We start from the raw sequence: 16,785 nt of genomic DNA, 5'->3' as shown, positions 1-16,785 counted from the left end.
CAGGCATTCATGAAGGATGTGTGACCGTGACATATCAAAATGGTTCCTGCATGGCAAGATGAAGTGGAGTTACTGTAGCTAGGGTGAGCAGAAAACTGTATGAAGCAGAATGGTAAATGGTACAATACAAACATGGACTTCTGAGAAACAAGAGCAGGCTGACCCAGTGCACTGTGCCCTCTGGGTGGTGTGGCGTGAACCATACATGTAAGAAAGAAGAGGGCAGTGTATCTTATAGACACTGATTCAGGCCAGGCACACAGAATCATAAAGAACAAAAGAATTTTCAAGGAATGGCTATAGTTGTTGCCCAGGGGACAGATTACATGCATTCTCTGAAGCCTGAGCTTTGTAGCTCTCTTTTGACACACAGAACACCCTCAGGATTGTTACCTTTAAGAACAAAGGAGAGGATCACATATGGACTTATGTTTTCCTTTGTACCCCAAAATGTGAGCATTTTGTTCCACAGCCAGATTTTTTTTAAAGAAATGAATGGATTTATGCTGATTCATTCACCTTTTCTTTGCTAGTTCCCTTTCTGGTCATTAGATGTATTCTCAACATAGCTAGCAAAGATGAGGTTACAATCTGTGGCCACAAAACGTGGGGAAGAAAGCCAACTAGTCTATGTCAGAAATGGACTTGTGCCTCATTAGAACTATGAATTAATAACAGATGCAGAGAAAGATATAGAAATATCATTTTTATGTATTTATTTCTTTGTAGTACAACTAAACCCCGACTAACACAGGAGGGAAGGACAAACAAATTCATTATTTATTATTCAAATAAACAAGCTAATTGTTCCTTATAATTGTGCCAGAATCTGTTGAACAAACAAAGAAAACAATTAACTTGGTACTACCCTGTAGTAAATTTTTCAAATAGGTTTTAACTGTATAATATCCTACACCACATCAGTATAAACAGGATCCGAGTCTTAAAGAAAATAATGAGCAGGTGTCTTCTACAATAAGATCTCTTCTTTATGATAGAAAGGACAAAAAAAAAAACCTCATTGCTATTGCATTGCAATTGCGAGAGAGGCTTCCTTTGGTCTGAAAGTTCTTTACATTAGGGAGACTGTTTTACAACCCTGGGAGATGAGAGTTTCCAGGAGTACTCAACTAAACCACTGAATTAAACAGGTAAGGGGGAATTTTTTGGTGAGTTTTTAAAGCCTTCTTCCTTGATCACAGACCCTCCAAAATGAAAGAGAAATTGTTAGAGCCAACATTTCTGAACTTACATCTCCCATTCAAATTGTGTGTGTCCATGAAAGAAAAAGCCTCATCACAATTGGTTCCTTGCTCAGCATAGCTCTTATCCATTGAATTCACCATCACTGTCATCTCCTGTCGGGTGCTGCTCATTGTCTCCTTCCGCTTCTTGGCCAGTTTCCTTAGAAAACAAAGTTCAAAAATATGGGTAAGTTTCTCTAGGGCAGATTTAATTTATCTTCGCATATTTCATAGTGATTACTAGTACACTGCCTGGCACACAGTAGGCACTTAGACAGTAGTATGCACTCATTGGACGATGCCCCGGTTTTTGCATTCTGAAATTCATCCAAAATGGTTTTCTCTCTATGCCTCATCTTCAAAATTTCATCTCATGTGGGAAAACATGTAAAATGATTGTAAATCTCAAAGTGCTTTGTAATGGCTAGCTATTATTATAATATGCCTCAGAGGCTTTGCACTGGCTGTCTCACATGCCTGGAATTCACTCCCTCATTACCTTGCCTCACAGAGTCCCTCTCTTCCTTTAAATGACAACCCAAGTACCATCTTCTGAATGAATAATTTCTAGATTCCCCTAACCACTACTGCCCTCCCTCCCAAACTACCTTGTCTACTTTGTATATATTTATATTTATCAATTTTGTATTATGTATAATACTATGTACATATATATGTTACATACATTAACAGTATGTAATTGTGGTTTTTACTATTAGAAAGCAAGCTTCTTCTGAGTAGGGACTATTTCATTCATCGTGCTTGTATCCTCAATGCCTTACACAGTATCTAGCACTTAATAAATATATGATTAATTAATAAATGCTAATTGAATACAAAAAAATTGAATATACATCTAAATTTCAAATAGAATGAATGTATGTTTATTGATAAGAGATCAGACTTGAGAAGAAAATAATTCAACAAACACCCAGTTTAACAACTATCTATTAAGTGGCAACTGTAGCAAATAAATCACTTGTAAAGGTGTTAGCATAATGTATGGCACACAGTAAGTACTTAATAAATATTTACTCCCTTCCCTTCCTACCTATGTACAATCCACTGTGCAAGGTACCCCATAATATTATTTATACAAACATATATGTGATATATATATATATATACATATAAAATGAAATTTTATTTTATGTTCTCCATATAGACACACACAGTAAAGGTCAACAGTTTTAAAAACTGAAAAACAAAGCTCCTTTTTAGCATTTAAATACCTGCTGTTTGTAAGACCTAAAAAAAATTGGATTCTGTAACAATTCCAGTTGGCCAGACAGTTGTGACAACAGAACTAATAATATATTCACCAAATCACTCAAATTTGCCCATAGCTATTATGAACTCTAAAAGCCATACCACACCCTATAGGAAAAAATGTAGGGTCTAAAAGTCACACCACAAATCTTATAGAGCAAAATCTGAAGTAGACTAAATTTTCAGTGAAAGTAAATACATGAAACAAAGATTTACAAAACTTGCAACCAAAAAATTACAGGAGAGCAACTATAAGTTTTACTTAGATAATCACAATAACAACTTACACTTTGTTTTTTAGTTTACAGCCGGCTTTTCACATTATCTGAAGACACAGACAGTATGTTCTTCTTAGCACACTACTCCAACTATCAATTAAACAACATTTGACCACTACTGATGATATCCACATAGCTGGCCACCAGATAAATTTCCAAGAGGCTAGGCCACTAACAAAGTGTTCATAGGAGAGGTAAATCACAACTGCTCTGTCCTCAGAAGATAAAAATACAAAAGGTACATTTGGGCTGTGCAATCAGGCATGTCCTCAATTATTTAGAAAAGTTAGCCAAACTCTGGTCACTTGTAAGGCTATCCATGAAGAATTTATAATCAATTCAACTCACCTTAACCTAAATAGACATTCAATAAGAATGTTTTATATGTATTATATTAGGTAAGAAGGAATATGGAAATACATAATAGTTCTAACCCTAAATTGATTTTTGGTAACCGAAACTTACAGAAACACCAATAATTTATATAACATAATATGATAAAAATAACTTTTACACATTTACCAGGTTTAGGTATAAGCTTAGTTTTTAAGCAGCTCAGGGAAAGAAAAAAGATTAAGTAATAAATGAACAAATAGATACATAGGTAGAAAATTACCCTCATGACTATATGAAATCTCAAAAGATTTAATTTTCTAAATTTTATATTTCTTCCATATAAGATATATAGGGAATTGAAACAAATACAGAAGAACACATAAGAACAAGAGCCATTCCCCAAAAGATAAATGGCCAGAGGTTAAGAACAGGAAGTTTTGGGTTTTTTTTTTCAATCCAAGTAAACTATCAGCAACAATATTAAAGGATGCTCCAAATCACTAATAATAAGGGAATTTCAACTTAAAACACCTCTTAGATTTTCCTTCATTGTTGTCAGATTGATAAAAGGGATGTGTGTAGCTGATTTATTAGCGTCAATTTTCCAAAACTAGGCCACAGAACCCTTCTTTATCTTCTTTTCCAATCATCAATAGAAGACAAAGAACCAAATTTGCAGCTTGGATGTTGGTGCCAGGTGTGTAGGGATAGGGAGGCAATATTATGCTTAGTTCTTCAGCTGCAGTTACAAATCACCCATTTTATCTCAGCTTCTACCTCTGGCAGCTCCATGGAAAGTCATTCTTAGACAACTACGGGAACACTCAAGGAGAGAGTAGGCTAAGATTACTGCCTAAACAGTCCCAGCAAAATGGTCAACTTTCTCTTAAATGCTTGCTATTTCTTTTCATCTGATTTACAAAAACAGTTCCTCTTCTCCCTCCACAAATTTTCCTTTTTATTTTCCGTTAGAGACTTAGCCATATATAACTTCAGAAAACTTTTCCTCCAATCCTTCTCTTGCTTTTAAACTTTTCACTTTAAAATTTAGGCAGTTAGGTCTGTCATATTTTTCTTTCCCAATGATAAAAGAAGTTCTATTGGAATTGATGCTTTTCTTTCTAATATCCACCTGTAAGCACTAATGTCAATGATCCCAAGACAGTTTACTGTAGATCTCTTGTCCTGATAAGAACCTTGCAAACAAGGAATTTTTCCTCCTCCACACAGAGCCAGTCAAATAAGAAACTCACAGCTATAAATTCAAAGGGATTAGCATATGCATTTGATAGATCTGAGATCTCACAGATATGGTTGCTCCTTTTAATGATGCAGTTTGCAAGTGAGTCATAACTTTTCATTCCATGTGACTCTTTTTGGTGTTCACCAGTAGGACCTCTAGGGCCCGCACAACACGTGAGTAACTTACCTATAAAGTTTCTGGCATTAAACGGACATCAATAAAAGACAAAGCCTATCAATAATTACTTTGTCAATTACTTCCTTCTAATAAATTAATTAAATTAATTAAAACCTATCTCATAACTTATCGTCAAAAAGATTTCTAAAATAATGACCTCATTCTGGCCACTCCTGTTGTATATCAAGATAGTACTTCTAATGCCAAATTACTCTTCTTTTTTATGTTAATCCCTCCCTCATACATCCTATACTTAAGCCTAACTGGTTTCTGCTTGTGGTTCCTCATACACAGCATTCCATCCTCTGCCTCCATATGTTTGCACAGGCTGTTTGTCTCCAAAGCCTGGAATACTCTCTTGATCCTTATCTATGAATCCCTAGCTCCCTCTAAGTCTCAACTCAAATACCAACTTCTTCAGGAGACTTTTTCTGATTTCCCCAGCTGTTACTGTTCCCCATCCCCACCAAATCACTATATATTTATTTGTATATAACCTGTACTTATTTATCTGTAAACATTTTATATCTTTTATACACAGTAGAGTATAAGCTCCTTGAGGACAGGGACTATCTGGCTATTGCATTTGCTTCCCTGATACCTGCCACAGTGCTTGGCACACAGCAAGTGTTAAATGAATGCTAGTTAATTGATATGTAAATATTCTCAAATAATTTCACAAGGTTATGCTTTGGATCTCTCGAGATAGATATCAAATCCTTCAAGAGCAGAGTCTTTATTCTGCTTTCCCTAGAGCATCTAGGCCCATATTACCCAGTTGATGTTTAATAAATATTTCTTAAGTAAATTGATGACTAATGAGCATGGCAGGATACTACAAAAGACAGGTCTTTCAACACATTCCTATCATCTTACTTGCTTTGAGAGTTCTTTAGTCATAATTTTTTCTTAAGCCAAAATGTTTCCTTGGGATGGCAGAAATTGAAAGTCCTTGATTCCAATAGTATAGATGACTCAGGAAATCAAGAATTAGGATCTGAGGATAGTAAGAGATGAATCTTAATGGATTTACCCATATTATTCTTTTTTGGGCCTCTTATTTTAGATCTTTGTTTTGTTGGTAGTAAAGAACAGATGCTGCTCTCTGAAAGAGAATGTTAATTTATTGCTAGAAAATAGCTCATTTACTGGAACATATGCTAACTTCCTAGAATGCAAACTTTGGCATGTATGTGTGTCTGTGGTATGTGTATATGTGCGTGCCTGTGTGTGTGTGTGTGTGTGTGTGTGTGTGTGTAGAAACACAACCAATGTTGAAACAATTTTCACAGGGAGTTATCAATGAAATCTTTTGCTTTTCAATAAAAAAGGCTAAAGTAAACTTAAGAAGAATGTAAAAACACAAAATATATTCAGGATTTCCTCATCATCAGAAAGCTGGCAGCTTAGTGATTTCTTTTTGGGCCAAGGCAACTCCTGAAACTATCTTCTAAACCATGGATCTTTTAGAATAAATAAGTATTTTGAAATTATATTTCTATCTTCACAAATGATTTTTCCTATGTTTCAATCCTTCATTACTAAGCATCAATTACATGAATCCTGCATCAAATTTCACAAATCTAAACTGGGAAATTAGATTTCGGATTTGGATTTTCTTTAACGAAAAGCTGAAATTTAATTTGCATTAAAATGGTCAAAAACATTTATTAAGCACCGACGATGCTCTAAGCATGTGTTAAGAACTGGGGATATGAAGGCAAAAGACAGTCCCTGCTCTCAAGAAGCTCATAGTTTAATGAAAGAGACAAAATGAAAACAACTATATACTAATAAGATATGTACAGGGTAAAATGGAGATAACTATCAGAGTGAAGGCACTAGCATTGAGGGGGATCAAAAAAAAAAGGCTTTTTATAGAAGGTGAAATTTTAAGGAACCCAGGCAGCAAAAATGAGCAAGGAAAGACTACCAGGTATTGGGGAGAGCCAAGGAAAATGCCTAGAGCTGGAAGAAGGAGTGTTTTCTGCAAGGAACAATAACAAGTCCAGTATCACTAGATCCCAGAGTATGTAGAGGAAAACAAGGTGTAAGAAGAGTAGAAAGGAAGGAGAGGACAGGTTATAAAAGACCTTTAAAACTAAACAAAGGGTTTTCTAATTTATGCTGGAGATGATAGAGAACCACTGAAGTTCACTGAATAGGAGGGTGACATGGTCGTCTGCACTTTAGGAAGATCAGTTCGACAGCTGAGTGGAGGACAGATTGGAGCGAGGAGAGACTTGAGGCAGGAAGACTAACCAGAAGGCTGCAGTAATTGTCTAGGTTTCAGGGGGACAGGGATTGCACTGGGGTGATGGCAATGCCAGAGGAGAGATGAAGGTGTATACAAGAGATGTTACAAAGGTATAAACAACACCTGGAGACAGGCTAGATATAAGGGGGAGAGAGAATGAGTAGTTGAGGATGACATCTTAGTTGTGAGCTTGGGTGACTGGAAAGATGGCGGCACCCTCCATAGTAACAGGCAAGTTTGGAAGATGGAAGGGCTTGAGGGGAAGGAAATACAATGAGTTCAGTTCTGAATATGATGAGTTTAAGATGTTTATGAGACATCCAGTTTGAGATGAGCAACAGGCAGTTGGAGATGAGGTTAGGAGAGAGATTAAGGCTGGAGAAGTAGACCTGAGAATGTTTATTGGGCTGATAATTGAATCCATGACTGCTGATGAGATCACCAGGCAACACAGTTTAGAGGGAGAAGAAAAGAGGGCTTAGGATAGAGCCTATAATGATAGCTAGCATTCATAAAGCACTTTAAGGTTGGGAAAGAGCTTCATATAATATGTTAATTCATTTGATTCTCACAAAATTCCTTTAAACAAAACCTTTGATAAGCGACTGTAAAAATATTAGCACCTGTATTACTATCCACATGTATTTTCCTATTATTTTAGGTGGCATAGTGGATAGAGTGCTGGGCCTAAAGTCAGGAAGACTCATGTTCCTGATTTCAAATTTGGCCTCAGACATTTACTAGCTGTGTGACCTCGAGTAAGTCATTTAACCCTGGCTGCCTCAGTTTCTCATTTGTAAAAAAAAAAATGAGGTAGAGAAGGAAATGGCAAACCACTTCAGTATCTTTGCCAAAAAAAAAAAACCCCAAATGGGGTCATGAGGAATCAGATAAGACTAAAATGATTGAACAACGACAAATTCTTTGAAACTTTTTCATCCCTTCAGAAACATACAGTAACATTCTATTAATCTAATATAATAACTAGACTATATGATTCACTAAGCATGCCAATTATAGAAATTTTAATGTAGTACTACAAGTAAGCAAAGTAGAAATGTACTACTGCTTAAATTATAAAAGAAGAGAAAGGACACAGAATTAATTCAATTCTACCAATATTTATAAAATATTGACCATGTGGAGGGTACTATACCAGGCACTGTCCCTCTGCTAGGGATTGAACCATGCAGCGTCCTGAAGTTTCGTTGGCTAGGTCACCACCACCTTATGGCTTAGCCCATTGGTCCTATGGATGTTTTGCTAAAGAAGTAGAAGGAATGGTGAGATTGCTAATTTATGTAGGGGTACTCTGTTTCCTCCCCACAAGGGGTTGCTAAAGATTAAGTTAATTAAATTAGAAAACTATTAATTAATCGAATTTTTTTTCTCATAACTTGAAGCTGTCCTCCACTTAGAGTTCCACTCCCATATCTCATCATGGTATAGAACTGACCTTGGGTTCTTGAAGGCTGTATCAACAGAACATGATCTTTGTCAAGTTTTATACTGGTCTGGAAAAAGTTTCAAATATGGACCCAATGACAAACTCACGTCTGAAGACCAGCCTACCTATGTTCCAAAAGGTTTATCTGTAAGTTGGCTGCACACTGTGATGATTTTTTCCAGTGACTGCACTTCACTAAGACTCTGTGGTGCGAGGGTTACTAGTCAGAAAACCACAGATCCTTGAAATATGCAAATCACTTCACCCTTTAAAAATGCATCCCACAACCTGGGAAGGGAAATTCTTGCATTAACCCCAAGATAAACTTGATTGTTAGTGGCCCTCATTATCCTTCTATTCCCCAACTCCCCTCACCTGTTTCAATTTATGCTTACTTTTCTTGAGAAACTCCTTGGGACTTCTATCTCTTCTCTGATTATCCCCCTCTTTCTCCTATTTTTAAACCTGCACACTCCCAGAGGGCAGGAACTTTTGTAGCCATGTATCATATTTCACATTCTGCCCATCCAACTGTAGGGTATATAAATGACCAATAAATGAACAATTGCCATCCTGATCTTTTGTAGGCACGTCCTGCTGGGTCTCTGCCTGACAGAAATAGCTTCCATCAGGGAAATAACTTGGAGCCCCTGTGTTCATATAATCCAATCTTTCAAGGAGGCTGAAGATTTTAAATAATAAAAATGCAATTGGTAGAAATAATAAATGTATCTTTAGTGATATTTTGTTTAGTTTTATTTCTTCCAGCAAGACAATATAAATCCAGAGGGGCCGAGACACACAGAGAGAACGTAGAAAACCCAACACTGGTAAAAATTGGTGATAAGACAAAATGGGAATAAAACAACATTAGTGATAGTGGGTCCCTGTTCACAGTTAGTTTATGTGGCAGAATTCCACATATTTACATTACATTGAAATTTAATGGTCTCAAAAATGTAGCCATGCTAAATTGGTATACTGGTGATATGCTAACCAACTACATACACAGCAGAGGAGGAGGAAAATTTTAAATGTGCATCATTTTGGAACATGGTCTTTCACAAGCCACTGATGAGGTTTGTTAAGCTTTCTGAATATTCTAAGTTTGCCAGGGGAACACTTGTCCAACAAAATCAGTGTGAGCAACATAGCTGCTAAGGGAGCAAGGAGGGAAAAGGAGGCCTATATAACTCTTGGGAGGTCTGTACTCAAGTTATGGTAAATGAGATTTATCTTGAAATGTGAGTAGCTCCCATGATGTGCTATCTCTTATGTATCCCAAACCTCACAAATATGTGAAAATAAAAAAGAAATCACTGATATAACAAGCAACATCTATTAAAATCAAAGATTTCTCTTAAAAGTTGTCTATAAGTCATTTCCCCATTTTTGCTTTTGAGTCATTTCAATCATAGCCAACTCTTCCTGACCCCATTTTGGGGTTTTCTTGGCAAAGATACTGGAGTGGTTTGCCATTTTCTTCTCTAGCTCCTTTTATAGATGAGGAAACTGAGGCAAACAGGGTTAAGTGACCTGGCCAGGGTCACTAAGCTAGTTAGGTTCTGAGGTCAGATTTGAACTCAGGAAGATGAGTCTTCCCAATTCCAACTCCAGTGCTGTACCCACTGTATTACCTACCTGGTCCCTATTTCCCCACCATAACAATCTAAAAGGAATTTGACTTTTGATCAGCAGAAAACTGTTATACTAGCAAAGAGGCCTTTAGGTCTGATAGGGTCTTCTGTGGATATTTAGCCCAACTCACACCTGTACAGGTAAAAAAAACATCATCACAGGGGCAGTCAGGTGGCGCAGTAGATAGAGCACCAGCCCTGGAGTCAGGAGGACCTGAGTTCAAATCAGGCCGCAGACATAACACTCACTAGCTGTGTGACTCTGCGCAAGTCATTAACCCCAATTGCCTCACCAAAAACAAAACAAAACAAAACAAAAAACATCTATCAAGCACCTGCCATGGCACAGTGGTAGTGGTTGGGATTATAAAGACAAAAGTATTCAGTACTTGATCTCAAGAGGTTTATAATCTAGCTGGAGAAAATAAAAGGTACTGTATTCATACAGATATTAATGAAATAAATATATACAAGGTAAATTTTTTGGCAGGGATAGGAGGGAGGCACTAAGCAGCTAAGATCAGTAAAGGTATCATGGAAAAGATGCCATATGAGCTAAGCCTGCAGAGGTGAGGGAGAATGAGTTCTAGGCTTGGGAGAGAGTCAATGCAAAGACATGGAAATAGGAAATGGAATGTCATGCAGGAGAACCAGTAAGAGAATCAATTTGTCTAGAGCAAATGATGGTGAGCAATATGAAAGGCTGGAAAAGAAGGTTGAGGCCAGATTGTAAAGAGCTTTAAATGTCAGACAAAGAATCTTATACTTGATCTTCAAAGTAATAGGAAGTTACTATTACTATTACTCTATCCAATAAACTAGAGTTTATTGAATAGAGGAGTGATAGAGACAGCACTGTGCTTCAGGAGAACCACTTTGGCAGCCGTACAGAGGAACTGAAGTAGGGAGAGACAAGGCAGGGAGACAAAGCGAGAGGCCGTTGTAATAATCTAGGCAAGAGGCGATAAGGACCTGAAGGAGGCTAAGAGCTGTGAGAGTACAGAGAAGAGGGATGCAAGGTATTTTGTGGAAGCAAAAAGGATGGATTTGGCAACTTAGCTATACGTGGGATAAGGAGGAGTGAGAGTCTAGGAGGACACCAAAGTTATGAAGCTTGAAGACTAGAAGGATGGTTGGTGCTCTCAACAGAACTGTTGATAAAGACAATGAGTTCTGTCTTGGACAGCCTGAGTACCTTCCATAACATCAGACACATATTCATTTGATCATATGAGTATATGCATTTATGTATTTATTTGTGTGTGTGTGTGTGTGTGTGTATACATACATAAGGTGAGCTGGTAAGTGTTTAATAACTGACCCTCTAAAAATGTATGCAAGGCACACTTTTAAGTTTAATTTGCTTTCTTAACATTTTCTCCATCACTTCCTTAAGCCTAGATAATCAACCAAACAATAAATCAAGTCTTGATTTGTAGTATTTGCCAATTGCTGAGGGGTAAATGCTCACACTGAAAATTTAAGAATTGGCTCTTGAGGATTGGTTTAAAATAGATCCAGAATACCCTTGTACATGCGTATATGTGTGTATACATATACATGTGCATATAGACACACATATGATCAGCTAGGTGAAATAGTAGATAGAGAACTAGACCTAAAATCAGGAAGACCTGAGTTCAAATCCATCCTCAGACACTTACTACTTGTATGATCCAAAATAAGTCACTCAACCTCTTTCCACCTCAGTTTCCTTGTCTATAAAATTGGAATAATAATAGCACCTACCTCCAACATTTGAGATAATATTTTTAAAACTCTTTGAAAACCTTAAACAGCTATATAAATTATGTAATATGTAATTATATATTATGTAAAGTATATATAATGTATAAAATAAGTTGTGTTCTATATTTATATAATATATAATTATATCTTATATAGATTATATATAATTTATTATATCATATAATTTAATTATATATAATTTACACATTATATAATTACATGTATATAATTATATATTATAAATATCTCATGTTATAATATAAATGTGTTACATTATATGTAAATTATGTTTATATACTATACATTATGTTTTTGATATATATTATATTTTATATAAATTCTATATAATTCATACATTCTTTGCTTGAAAACCACTCATAACGAGGAAACTACTACCTCGAGGCCAAAGTAGTCCATTTGAGTTTTAGATAATTGTTAGGAAGTTTTTCTTTAATTTAAGCCTTAATTTGTCCCTTTTCAATTTCTCCCCAGTATCAAAGTTCAGCTCTCTGAAGCCAAGAAGAACAAGTCTAACCCTTCTTCCATGTAACAGCCTTTTCAAGACCATCACCTCTGCTAAATCTTTTATTTATTCTCTTCACTAGCTTCCCGATTCAATAAACTCTAGTAGCTCCTTAACTCTTCTATATAAATTCTTCTGCTGGCAATTAAAGCTCTTACAACTTGGCTCCCTCCTACTTTTCCAGCCTTTTTAACACCCATCTTCACACACATTACTCATCTCCCACACCTCTGTGCCCTTTCACTCCCTCATACTCCTCCATCTCTTAAAATTCCTGGTTTCCTTCAAAACTCAGCTCTAGTGCAATCTTCTTAAAGCCTTTCATGATCATCCCTGTATCAGCTGCCAGACCCCTTCCTCCTCAAATTACTAGCTACTCATTTTATATAGTCTGTAATACTTATATATTCATGTGTATATACTTGTCTTCCCCATTAGAATGTAAGTTCTCTGAGGACAGAGACCATTTCATTTTTGTCTTTGAATTTCTGGGGCTGAGCATAATGCCTGGCATATGGTGGGGGCTTAATAATTGCTTGTTGATTGTCACTGGGTCCATGATGAAGCAAGGTACTGGATGTACACCTAAGAGAGCAAAACACGGGGGTCCAGATTGCTCTTTCCAAATCAGGCACCATTATACCATGAAGATTTGGTAGTGTGTTCGCTGTATAAAATGCATACACAAACTAGGGTCATGCCCCAAATTGAATGCACTTGTTTTGGTGGTTTTTCTAAGAGCATAAAACAATAATAACTCTCACCCTTTTGAGAAATCAGAGGGCAAATCAGTGCTAGAGATATGGCCAATGACATCCCCTCTACTCTTATGAATAATTTAAAATAAAAAATATGAATTTAGTATAGAAAACAGAAACTGGGAGATATATATACATTTATTTATGTGTGTATATGTACATATGTGCAATATATATACATCCATATCTACCTGTCCAGATATAGATATGTATGTGTATTGTGTGTTTATATATACATACACATACACAGATATAAATTTAGATGTATATGTGTGTATATGTATATACATACAAAAGATAAACATATGAATGTATGTGCATTTATATGCATTAATATATAAGTATACTTATTTACCTTTCTTTCTCCCAGGATTACTTCTACTCCCCTCTTTATTTTTATGATTTTATTTTGGTTTTTCTCCGTCTTAAAAATTCTGTCACTATTACAACCTCCATCCATTTTGGATTCAATCTATTGTTCTCCTCAGCATTCTTTTTTCTAGTATAAAGCACAGCTATTCTTGGTAAGCTTCCCAGGAAGCAAACACAAGCTGTTTCACAAGAGGAGCTAGTGTCTGGCATCCAGTAAAGACACAGATACTACAGAGAAGAACATTAATGCAATGGAAGGGGAAGGGAGAGAATCTTTTCTATTTCTTTCTCTCTCTCTCTCTCTCTCTCTCTCTCTCTCTCTCTCTCTCTCTCTCTCTCTCTCCCTCTCTTTTTCTCTCTCTCCATCTCTTGGGGAGTCTTTTGATTCAATCTGTCATGGAATATCCAGATTTAAATACTATACTGTATTATCTACACCAACAGCATTTTACAATCCCTGTAAGAACTCCCTGCCCCCCTCTTAGATGGAGGTTCCAGTGGTTCTTCTCTCCCAATTCAATTGTTAAGTTCATTTTGAACTCAGTTTTTTATACACTTAGAGAATCTCAGACTTTAAAGACAATTTAGTCATTTTGTAAATGAGGAAGCTAAAGTGTAGAAAAGAAAAGTGACTTTCTCAAGGTCATTTTTAGTGACAGAGCTAGAGTTAGATTAAGTTTTAACTTAGAATCACAGAATTTCAGAGTTGGAAGGGACCTCAATGGCTCTACCCCTACTTGAATGAGAATTCTCTCTAAACTTACCCATCAAGAGGTCATCCAGTTTTTCTTTGAAGATCTCTGGTGAGAGATAAATGACCCACGGTGGGATAACTCTAATTTTTTTTGCTTGTATTAAAGCCATTTTTCTTTTAGGTTGACATCACTTACCAATAACTACCCCCTCATTCCCCTGCAACAGATTTCTCCTCAACAATGAAGTACAGTTAGCATACGTAACCATATGCCTGATTCTGTCCTTGTAGCCCAGCAACTCTCTACTGAGAGGGAGAAGGCTCTTTTACTATCATTTACCATCAAGATTCATCAGTATAGTCATCAGAATTCTGATTTCATCCCATGTAGGTTATACTGTTAGGGCCATTCCTTGTGTCTGCTTTCCCTGCTTTGCAGCAGTCCATACAAGTCTTATTGCATCTTTGACTTCCCAGGTTTCTCTGATTGCTCTAATTGTTAGAAAACTTTTCTTTGCATTCAGCCTGCTTCCTGCAGCTTCTGCTTACTGCTCTTAATTCTGCTCTCTTGCACTAAGCAGGATAAGTCTCATCCTTTTAACACATGAAAGCACATATATTTGAAGAAAAATAAGATGTTCCTCCTAAGTATTTTCTCAGGGCTCTTCAATCATCCTGGTGAGCCTCCACTGGAGGCTCTCTCGCTTTCTTAAAACGTGGCATTGAGGCAACTATTTAGTCAGGAGGACCTGCGTTCAAATCTGGTCTCAGATATGTCCTAGCTGTGTGACTCTGGGCAAATCACTTAGTCCCAATTGCCTTTAAAAAAGTACTAAAAAAAGACGTGGCACCCAAAAGTAAATACAGTATTCCAAAGAAGGTGGTGACACAGTGTTTTTGGAAAAAGCATAAGTTTTGGAGTCAGAGAACCAGAATTTAATTCCTGCTCTTGCTACTGAACTAGCTGTTGTTCAGTTGTGCCCAACTTTTTGTGACCCCATTTAGGATTTTCCTGGCAAAGATACGGGAGTGGTTTGCCATTCACTTCTCCAGCTCATTTTACAGATGAAGAAACTGAGGCAAACAGCGTTAAGTGACTTGCTGGATTTGAACAAATCACTTCTTTGCAATTGAGCTGGTCTAGATTAGTGGTGTCAAACTCAAACAGAAATGGATCCCTGCTGGCTGCATGCTGACTCAAAAGAATCACAAAATAACATTATGCATATGTCATTTTTATTTATTTTGTTAAACATTTTCCTATTACATTTTAATCAGGAGTTTTTCTGGCCATATTGAGAGTTTGATGCCTCTGGTTGAGAAGATCTCTTCCAACTCTGCTAACTAGGGGAGATGTGGTCTGACCACGGCGAAATGCAACAGAACCATCACCTCCCTTGTTCTGACTAATGTCTCTTTTAAAATAGCCTGAGGCTATATTAGATTTTTGGTCGCCATACCATACTGTTGACTCAGTGTCTACAGTTCCCCCCTCCCTCAATCTTTTCAGATGAACTGTGTCTAGCTCTGCCTCTCCCCCAACAGTACTTGTAAAGATGGTTTTTAGAACCCAAGGCTAAAACTTTATCTTTATCCTTATTCAATTTCATCATATTAGATTAGGTCAACATTACCATTCAATATTTTTCTTGGTTGAAGTTTCTTAGGATCTTGCTTCAATCATCCAACATGTTAGCTATCTCCAGATTTGTGTGATTTACAAATTTGTTAATCACGCCATCCATGCTTTTATATTTGCAAATCATAAATATCAGTATTTAATCCCCCAGAGCCAAGCACAAAGCCTTGAGGAACTCTACTAGAGACCTCCTTCTAAATAAGATTGTGTTTGGCCATCCAACCAGTTCTGAATATATACATAATATTATCATCTTAACACACCGGCCAATTTATCTTTGCCCATAAGGATAGTGTGAAAGGTTTTTGTTAAAGGCTTTACAAAAATTTAGGTAAATGTCCACAACGGATAAATTGTCAAAGGATATGAAGAGAAAATTTTCACAAATATGAATTTCCAATAATCATTTGGAAAAACAGACACCCATAAGCAAGGAAATGTAAATCAAAACAACATATATCTTGTGAGCTCCAATCTCCATAATAACAGTTGAATCTCCCTTCACTCAACAAAATGCTGCTAGATCATACTGAAAGTTCCAGTAGATGGTTACAGGTGACACAATGCAAAGAACCCTGGAGTTAGGAAGACCTGAGTTTGAGTCCTGCCTTAGACACCTGATAGCTGTATGACTCTAGGCCTTAGACACCCAACAGCTGTATGACCCTGAACCTCAGTTTTCTCACGTTTAAAATGATGAGATTGGACAAGGTAGCCTTTAAGGTATATTTCAAAGGTATATCTATGATCTTATGATTAATCTTGAATCTCAGCGTTAGTAATCTGTCTGCAAAACTCACATGAAATTACTGACCTGTCCCTGAATGATTGTTGTTTGACCATCCTAAGAATCTTTTCCTTATTACATATTTACTCTAAATCCTGGGATAGCCTCTATAATCAGATGACGTTCAATAAATGTATAATGATGAAAGACAATCTATGGTAATCAGAGACAGTCTTTGGTAACAGGAAAAGAGGCTTGGAGCAGATAGGTGGCTCAGTGGATAGAGCACTGGCCCTGGAGTCAGGAGGACCTGAGTTCAAATCCGGCCTCAGACACATAACACTCACTAGCTGTGTGACCCTGGGCAAGTCACTTAACCCCGACTGCCTTGCCAAAAAGCAAAAGGAAAAAAAAAAGAAAAGAGGCTTTCATGGG

General features: G+C 36.7%; 1 protein-coding gene across 5 annotated transcripts in view; it reads right to left on the bottom strand.

The window, feature by feature from the left end:
* LOC114031828 (receptor-type tyrosine-protein phosphatase mu) overlaps window positions 1–16,785 on the bottom strand; it is a 958,139-nt gene that overhangs the window by 225,561 nt on the left and 715,793 nt on the right. For all 5 annotated transcript variants that reach the window (XM_027846963.1, XM_027846964.1, XM_027846965.1 and 2 more), the window contains exon 15: window positions 1,253–1,404. In XM_027846963.1, coding sequence (XP_027702764.1) covers window positions 1,253–1,404 — 152 coding nt within the window. The remainder of the gene's footprint in view (window positions 1–1,252; window positions 1,405–16,785) is intronic.

This window comes from Vombatus ursinus, unplaced genomic scaffold, assembly GCF_900497805.2.
Source record: "Vombatus ursinus unplaced genomic scaffold, bare-nosed wombat genome assembly UNPS02015255.1, whole genome shotgun sequence".
Lineage (NCBI taxonomy): Eukaryota > Metazoa > Chordata > Mammalia > Diprotodontia > Vombatidae > Vombatus > Vombatus ursinus.
This window is presented reverse-complemented; position numbering and strand designations above follow the sequence as displayed.